This window comes from Electrophorus electricus, chromosome 3 (genome assembly GCF_013358815.1).
Source record: "Electrophorus electricus isolate fEleEle1 chromosome 3, fEleEle1.pri, whole genome shotgun sequence".
Taxonomy (NCBI): domain Eukaryota; kingdom Metazoa; phylum Chordata; class Actinopteri; order Gymnotiformes; family Gymnotidae; genus Electrophorus; species Electrophorus electricus.
This window is the reverse complement of record NC_049537.1, coordinates 25,466,929-25,476,451: the sequence shown is the minus strand read 5'-3', so window position 1 is coordinate 25,476,451 and position 9,523 is coordinate 25,466,929. Positions and strand designations below refer to the sequence as shown.

General features: G+C 40.9%; 1 protein-coding gene across 4 annotated transcripts in view; it reads left to right on the top strand.

Annotated features, from left to right (window-relative positions):
• Nucleotides 1-777: 777 nt before the first annotated feature.
• Nucleotides 778-9,523, top strand: part of LOC113589181 (1-phosphatidylinositol 4,5-bisphosphate phosphodiesterase beta-1) — a 78,790-nt gene continuing 70,044 nt past the window's right edge. For all 4 annotated transcript variants that reach the window (XM_027028832.2, XM_027028753.2, XM_027029066.2 and 1 more), the window contains exons 1-2: nucleotides 778-1,135; nucleotides 4,166-4,243. In XM_027028832.2, the coding sequence (XP_026884633.1) occupies nucleotides 1,037-1,135; nucleotides 4,166-4,243 (177 nt within the window). In that variant the 5' untranslated portion in view covers nucleotides 778-1,036. The remainder of the gene's footprint in view (nucleotides 1,136-4,165; nucleotides 4,244-9,523) is intronic.

Genomic DNA, 9,523 nt, shown 5'->3' with positions numbered 1-9,523 from the left:
TCACGTGTAAGTTGCAAGTCTTAAGTGCTCCTCTTCGAGTCTTTGACTGGAGTCTCCATTTATCCAAGCACGTGGCCGTGAAATACACTCAGGGCTCTCTTCACCTGCAAACCGATGCAATTTCACACTAAACAATCAGCTGTCAACCTCATCAGAAACTGAAGTATCTGCCCCTGGTATTACTGGTCCCATGTGTACTTACTGGACAGCAGTAGCCTGTATGAATCCCCAGTTTTCGTTTCATCCATGTTCAGATTTACGAGAGAGCTGCACAGTGGGTCAAGCATTCGGCATCCACCAGACCTTGACACCTAACATTTTTATTTACTTGGAGAAGCCCTTGTCTAGAAATTTTGATGACACAGTTATAAGTAAATACAGAAGGCTGGCTTTATCAAAATAACACAATTAATTAGAAGCGCATATGTATCAGCTTTTATAGGAATACAGTGTTGCAAAGGCTAATTATGAAATAAAATAGGCTTACAAAATGCTACTAGAAATGCACAAGAGGCCAGTCCTTACAGAAATGCTTTGAGGTAGGCATAAAGGTCTTCAAGGTTCCGTAGAGCAACAGAACATTATATTTAATAATCTGACCTGTAAAATAAAAACAATATATTATATTTGGTATATTTGCATAACGCGGATGTGTGTGCCCTTACGCAGGGTGGCGCTAGATTACAATATGCCGGACCTTCCTCGGCTCTGACTCTTGATAAATGGAGGAGCATATTAAGTCCTTCTTTAGTTCTTAACTCGTGCACATAAGAGTGAATCCCAAAACTGTAACACGGTTTGTCAGTTACCATCCGTGGTCCTGGCTGGTCACTACCCAACTAAAGCGCGTAGAACCGATACGGCATGGGGAAGAGAGGACTTCATTTCCAGATGGACTGGAATTAATCATCTAGTTTTTTTTTTTTGTTGTTTTTACTTTTTTAAAATAAGAACCATTGTGGTTAAGTTTATTTAAAGACGAAGAGGAGCTACATTTCTGTGCTTGCTGTGCTTTCAGAAAAGTACATGTGCCCAAATGGCAGGGGCACAACCAGGAGTTCATGCGCTACAGCTTAAACCTGTATCGGTACCGGAGAGTCTGAAGAACGGAAACAAATTCATGAAATGGGAGGATGTAAGTAACCTCTGATAAATTCAGCATTTAGGCGGAATTCAACAAAGCAGCACATACAAGAGCAGTCGATGCTGTTGTGCTCATTGCAGCAATCTACTTAGTATACTATGGAAACTCCACACAGGATATTTAATTACCATCGTTATATTTATATATTCTCTGCATTTAAATAAAATGTTGCACCTTGCGTGCTACTCTGCACGATGATTAAAGATGGCAGTTTGCTATGTACTATATATTTATTTGTTAGTTTAGGGTTGTGTTTATGTTCATTTCCGATGTTCAGGAATGTCAGATTGTAAAGTGGCAGCAAAAGCTGACAACTGAATGAATAGCTCAGCAGATGGGAGACAGCCTCTTATGCAATCCGGTAGGAAGTTGTAAGTCGCAAACAACCTTACTTAAAATCAGTTTCTTGCTGTCAAATTGCTGTTGTTGTGTTTGTGAAATAGTATATATTCGCCACTCATTAAAACAATGACAGCTTCTAACGTTTTATACTTTTGTAAAAGAAAGTCATCAAAAGGAGAAACAACTCAAGGGTTTACATATTTTAATTAGGTGGACCTATAAACATTATGACAGTTGCAGATCTAAAGAAACATGCGTAGCAATAAGGGTGAGCAGAATCGCATTCATTGGTATTCTATTGGAGACTTTTTTCACCGCCGTTCTCCATAACCGAACATAAATCATCGTAGAGCGACGGCATCTTGAAAATCTCGCAGGTTTATACTGCCCCTTGTGTACGGATTATGCTAGTAAAGATGGTATCCAGTTGTAATTTGCGTGAATTCAAAACTTTGTTTCTACATTTCTTTGAAATTAATCTGAAAATCTGAGATGAAGCAGCAGAATTAGTTTGCTTACACATTGAAGTTTACTTTGTCTATAGAGATCATAGAAATCATTAATTCATCAGAAAAAATGGCAAAACAACACAGGGAAGTCTTAAATATTTAATGCAAGGTTTACTTTCCCTTCCCACTGCCGTTTCCAGAATGTGTGTGTGTGTGTGAGTGTGAGTGAGTGAGTGTGAGAGAGAGAGAGAGAGAGAGAGAGAGAGAGAGAGAGAGAGAGAGAGAGAAGCCCTGACCCTCAGTCTTTGGGGCTGAAGTGGTAGGCTGTGTTGGCATGGTTCATCCCCTGGCACTCAGCACTTTCCCTTGTTTTCCCAGCAAGGCAACTGAGGTGTGTGCGGGCCCTCTTATGGCCCTGCTCCAAACCTTATGTCCAGCAGCCCTTTGCAAAGTTCCCCCCTTTTCAGCCTTTTGTCCAGTTCACGCCTTCCTCGCTGTCCACCCTGTACCGACACCCATGTTTTTGGCTTTTTTTTTTTTCTGTTCTGTGAAAGGTGTGAGAAGGGGATGTGTTTACATGTTTACATGGGCCCAATGTCAGCACAGATTGATGTTCCTGTGGGATCTTTTGAAATGTATGGCTTTTCAGCTTTGCAAGTGTTTCCTGGGCTTTCCAGCTCCTGTGCTTTGGGGTTACACATCTAATATCTTGCCGATGGCATGCATTTTAGTGTTGTTTTATTTATATAAACACACACACACATACTTGCCTACACATCTTGCACACCATTATCACGTTAAGCAAAATGAACCACATAAAGACATTATGGTAATTGTACATTTATTGGGATAAAAAGATCATTAATGTGCTTGTGTCTGCAGTGTTTTCTTCATGTTCTTAGCTTGCTCTCAGCAGAGTGGTCAGGTCCAGCTCTGTGCCCATACAGATACTGGTAACACAGGCTGACTAATGTACAAGACGGAAAGTGAATTGTTTTAAAACCACATGGTGCTAAGAGTTGGCCCATGACATTTCCTTTCGTATGTTCCACCTCTGAGAGCGGGTCCTCATACAGCCTTCACCAGCTGCAGTCCAGCATTCTCTGGGGTTTTGGCTATTCAGTGCCTTCCCAGTACCAAACAGCCTTCCCAGTACACAGCGCGACAGCAGTAAGGCTGCTTTGAATTTCCTTGCTTTGTTTGTCAGAAGGATCGATTAACTCAACTCTCGCTTTGTGTCTATCTCTTCTTCATTTATTATTAATTCAAACTTCAAATATTATTAATTCATTTATTTATCTCTTCTTCATTTATTTTTTTTTTTCCGAGTGTGCAGGCAACCTGAAATAGAATAATTCACAGGCCCCCTGTAAGAAGCCTATGTGTACATTGTCATCTACATTTAACGCAAGAAACTGAAGGATTAAATTCCAGCAGCGGAACTGGATAAGGTCGACACTTGTGCAGCCTGGTCACCGGAATGCCTTAACATGTGCTCATCTGAAATACTACTGCTTTTCTTAAAGGTGGAAGCCTTCTTTAATTAATTCCATGTTAGACTCAAAGTAAAAGACTTGTCCCACCCACATGCAGTGAATGAGGTGCCTATGGTCATCTTATAGCTGCTATTCTCATTCATCTTGTAACAGTGAGGCTCAGCATTTTGAATCACTGCTTGGTCTCAGCTCTGTTTTGTTTCAGCAGACAGCTCTTTTCAGCACTCACTGACGTCAGCCCATGCCAGAAAAACGGCATCATGCTGTAGCTAATCTTCACGTTTGTAACTTGCTCTGGTACCATTTAGCTCTTAGTAAACATCCCCGTCTCCCACAGGACACAACAGAAAAATAAGCAGTTGTTTTTGAATAGAAGTATCCAATAATCCAATAAGTATCCAATCTTCAATTGCTGTGTAAAGATGCCTGAGGGATATTGCTCTGTGGAATGCCATAACACAAGATCTCTTGTGTCTTTTCCATGGGATACCATATGACAAATCACACCAGGCTATGTATTTCACTCCCAGTATGCTTTGTTTCACAGGAACACAAGACTCTGTCCTTCTCTTTCACATACCCAGATTGATCCTCATAATTTCTCCCATTATTGAAAAAGATTTTATTATTCTCAAATCTTCTTTTGTGTAGTATATAAGATTTACACAAGTGCCCATTTGACAAAATGTAAATGTAACCACTTTCTTTATATTGTCCTCTCTCTGTGCTTGTAGGATTCTACTATTGTGACTCCTGTAACATTACAGGTGGACCCCAAGGGCTACTTTCTGTATTGGACTGATCAGAATAAGGTAAGAGCCTGATGTTGTTTGTGAACAATTTTTTGCAATTCAGCTTTATACCATGGAATGATTTGTGTACCTGAAGAAAACAGCGATTTCTTCCTTAACCCATACCTCCTAGCAGGGTGGATCAGGAAAGCTTGTAGTGCTGGAGCATGCTGCCCTGTCTCCCATGTCAGGGCCTGATCCCCTGGGCTATTAATCTAAGTACAGGCAGTAATGGGGCCAGTTGCGTTAGCTAATCAGAGTGCTGAAACACAGACTCTGGGACTCAACCACTACATAGATTTGCTAATGGGGAGAACTGTGTCATTACAGATTCAGGGCTTAAGTCTGTATATGCTATAATCTATAGCCACCTTGAGCTCTGGAAAGGTGCTTTATAAATAAAACTTATTTTTATTATTGTTGCTGTTATTGTCTAGCCTTAATTACTTTCTTGTTTTTGCTTTACATACACAGTGCAGAACAGTATACTATTAGCACTGGTCCCCGGCACATTAAAGGTTTTATCTAGGTTTGTTATAGTGTGCACAATGTGTTTCAAAGGTACAGCACACTGGGTTGTGTTGCAGCCATGAGGCTGTAAATCTATCTAGTTTTTAAGTAACACCTCACCTTTCCAAGAAACACTTCTTAATTTGTGCCTAGCCTGGGTGGGGCTAGTAATGGCTGGAATACTGACAAATGTATGCTGAAGCCATGCTACCATTACTTTTAGAGGTTTATAAATAGATGAGCCTTATAAATAGACTTACAGATAGATGAAGAAGACTGGCTGCTGGCAGGAATGATCAGGTGTTTGATTTCTGCTCTTGGCTGTGCACATGCAGTACAGTCCATAATTAACTGCACAATGACAAGGTTTTTGTAGTTTGGCCTCTGAATTCTACTACATTAGATCTAGAATCAACTTTTTTAGATTTTTTGTTATACATAGTCCCCTCCATATTTCAGGAGACCAAATGTAAATAGATAAATTAATATAATTAAAAAGGTTTTGTTCAGTAGGCTTACATGCTTGCAAATGTTAGGTAATCAATCACTACCTGAAGTTTTCAATGTAGGAATACAGATCCAAAAATTATCTAAAATGTGATCTGATAGTGAGAGGATATGGTTGAGTTCATAGAGGCATATCAAGGTGTGTGTGTGCGTGCATGCATGCATACCTTCCTGAGAAAGAAGGAGGCCTGATCCTGCCCCCCTAAAGAAGTTGCTAATCGTTTTGGTGCTGTGAAAGGCCAATGAGTAGGGCTGTCCTCTGAGACAACCCAAAGTGTCTGAGCACTTTGTTCATCACTCTGTCCTGTAGGAGAGACAATGAGAAGGACATTATTCTGAATGCTCAGGTTAGGTCTTCTGTCCACCCAAGTGTCTCTTTCCAGATCTTTGCTTGTACTACATCCTGTTAACCATGCCTAGACTCATTGTTGTTGCTTTTGGACCAACCACCATGAAAATAGCTATCTATTTAAAGTGAATCTGTCATGGTTGGCCAGTCATCCGCCAAAGAAGACACACCCACTTTAGATAGGGCCGGTCCTACAACCTTACCTCGTTCCCGATAACCGGAGTTTTAATCAATTACACCTGTGCATACGTGTCTTTGCTATTTAAACCCACAGGTCTCTGGAGAAGGCGCTGCACATTAGTGGACTAGGCCAGACGGGAGACTCATCCCGTGCATCGCTTCCCCAGATCCTCATATTAAGAATACTTGTTTTTTTTTGTGCATTTTGTGAGTGTTTTCATTTGACCATGGAGAATAAAGACCTTGCCTTTCACTTCCTCTGTGCCATCGCTACCGTCACAGAATCACATAAGCTAGTTCTCAAAATTAATTTTGAGTTATTCCAAGAGTATCGGTTCACAGATTTGTTCACTCATATCAGGTAGACTATGGTAGCACTAGATGTTGAGTTGGTGAGATCGTGAGATTGAATGCTGCTATGAAGTTGCATCCATAGTAAATCCTGATTGGCCATTCCTGGTTCAAGAGCTGCAGCATAGAAAAGGCCCCAGTGGAAGCTATTCAGAGGCTGAGGAGGTGAACCCATCTGGAGTTTCACACTCCAGCCTAGACCTATTTATTTTCTCTTGTATCTAAGTGTGTTTGCAGGGGGTTGTGTGTGTGTTCCTGGTGTCAACCTATACAATGGTAGGATATATATTCACCCGCTTGATATGCAGACTCTCGAGTTCACACAGTATAGGCACTGAAACACCAAGACTACAGGATGTAAATTTATGTACAGATGTACAACCATATATGCATCTATGTGAGTGTATGCATTTGAATTGGATTGCATTGGGTTGTTTTTTTGTTTTGTTTTTTGTTTTTGTGTGTGTGTGTGTGTGTGTGTATGTGTGCCTATAGCACTCCTATGGCCCACTGAGCAGCTGCATTCCTCAGATTCTTATGAAACTGTGTTGTGTTCCACACTTGGCCTCTCTCAGGTCCAGTTGCCCCTATGGCCCTGACCTCCAGCGGCACACACGAAGCTTCCCCTCTCCTCTCCCACTGGAGCTCTCATCTGCTTCACTGCTTTCATTCACATTGAGCTTTCATACAGAGTTATTGATGAACCTTACTATCACCAGGTCTAGCAGACAACAAGTGTACTTCCTGTGCCCTGAGACAAGGACACCCAGGCCTAAAAATGTTAACAAAAATGGCTGTTTGTTGGCATGAAGTCAGCTTGTCCAGGGCGGGCCATGGTTAGCAGGGGTCTGGCTTACAAACTGACCCTGCCTTGCAGTGTTCAAGTTTGTGCCTCAGATTCCCATTTCAGTTTTGTTGTGTGTTTTCTCAGTAGAAGAATAAAGGGGGCTGTTTAAACCACTGCATGATCTACTCCTCGAAGAGCTTCTCTCAAACATGAGAAGTTAGCAGTGATGGCACTTACAGGGTCATAGGAAAATAGATTTTTACTGTAAAGATGGCTATAGTAGCGATGTTTCACAGAATTCCTTAACTTGTTGTTTGTTTGTAAGTTATAAAAAAATAAACAGTTTATTAGCAAACACAAGCAAATTCTAAAATGTAATAACAATGTACTCTTGAGAGGAACAACTAATAGCTAATTAGTTAGAGTTCTAATATTAATTTCTTTTTAGCATTTAGTCATTAATCCAAACTGTGACTGAATCTTTATTATGAACTGTTTAATCACTCACCCCCAAGGCCATGCAATAAATTGTATATTAATCAAAAATACAGTTTGGTCTTTAGCCTTATGTAATCACGGAAGGCTTGATGTATTTAATCTTGTTGTATGTACAGCATGTTGGTTATTCCTCTCTCTAGTCATAAACAGCAATACTCCTCAGATAAGGGTTTTAGTACAAAGTGCTAACCATATTTTCTGGAACTGTTCATGATACCTGACTCAAAGTCCATGTTTATTGAAGTGTACTTTAGTTGTAACATTTTTTTTGGTCTAAATTGTGTAACCATACTCAGTACATGGACTTAATTTCAGAAAAAAAGGAGTTAAAGACAGGGATATGTTGACACAGGTAGTGCCTTCTCAGGACACAACTTTAGTGACTTTTACCTGTTTTATGCATGTTCGACCCTCACTGTTTCAGAGGTCACAGTGCTTGTCAAGGAATTACAGCAAGTGACTTTGTCAGCACCTTGGACTTTATCCCTGACCGTACTGCTGCGCTTATTGCTTTGTGCACTTGAGTGCCTTCGAGCCACTGTGGACAAACCGCTAATAATCAGGCACACTTCCCATCACTGCCGTCAGTGGACATTTGCCTAAAGCATTTGCATTCGACCGAAAACACCGAAGCATGAATGCAATCCAGTGTATGCTAGAGCAACAAAAGATCACAGATGCCTTGCACAGCAATATCTTTACATCTGATTGGTGAGAATGTTTTTTTACGGGGTGTAGTGTAAAATGGTGCTATTTGACTCTCCATGAAACTGAGATGGCTTAGAAACTGTTTTTAAAAATCTAACCTAAGTATGTATGGTTTTGAAGAAGACTCTTTATTCATTATCAGGTTTTATACTTAATTGAGTCACTGAACTGTTGGCTATAAATCTGTGATTTATGTATTGGGACGCTTTTAGTGGTGACGGTACATTGGCTGCTCTACATAAACATCTACAGCATAAAAAAGGAAAAAACAGTCAGAAAGCATTATGTTATATGGAGTATGGCTACACACGTCTGAATAGGCTTTTGGATGAACAACAGAAATAGTGTCTTCAAGTAATGTCTTCTGTACCATAACTTGGACACGAGCCTGGTTTCTGTTGCCGCTAACGGCTGTGCCCCTCACCCTCTTCTGCACTGCAATGAGCAGTGGGATGACTGCACTTGCCCAGGGCTGCACTTTTATCTGATTAGCCAGACAGCCTCTCCTTCTCTCACGCAGCATTATTGGAGTGGGCAAAGTGTAAGTGTTTATCCAATCACTTGAAATTGAAATGCACCTCCATGCTAAGCTAAGGGCACTACCCACTATTCATCAGTGCAGAAGGAGGGAGGGGAGGAAGCGGAAAAGAGAGAGAGAGAGAAAGAACGAGACAGACAGACAAAGGGGGGGGGGGAAGTAGACCTTGACTGAAAGCCAATATGTAAGCTTTGCACTTTTGCAGTTTTTTGTGCAGTGGTCAGATGTGATGTGCAAAAGACCATCACAATCTTGTTCCCTGGAAACAGTTCCTTTTTATTTCCTCTTTGGTGCACCACGCATCACATGTGCCATAGTTAATTTGTTTAATGAAACTATTTCACGCCGCATTGTGTCAGATTATGAGTGGGAGACAGTATGTTAGGGCTGCATTCTGAAACCTGACCTTTCTCCATGTCCAGTTATTATGATTATCAGTCAGGAGTCATGGAACTATTGATTGTCATGGGCAGCCTTGTGGGCAGTCTTTTAGAGTGAAGAGAGGTGGCTGATTTGAAGATGGACTGACCAAAACAGCTGCTACCCAGAAGGCTGCAGCTGTATTTTTTTTCTATAAAGACATTGAGCCTGCGCAAGTATGTCAGTCATATAGCTGCCCCTACTCACTGATTGTGGGAAAATGTGAAAGATATGGAATTTTCAATCTGGAGAGGATCAGCTGTGACAGTGTTCCAAGCAAGTCTCTTGTCTTTTGACAATTTAATTTATCCATCATCAGCTGACATGTAGACAGCAGGCCTCTTTAAGGTACTCTATTCACTCCTCTAGATTAGAATGAGATCTTTAGTAGTCACTTGGTAACTCTCAGGTTGAGCAGGACAGTGGTGGGTACAAGCAAATGTGTTTAGAAGG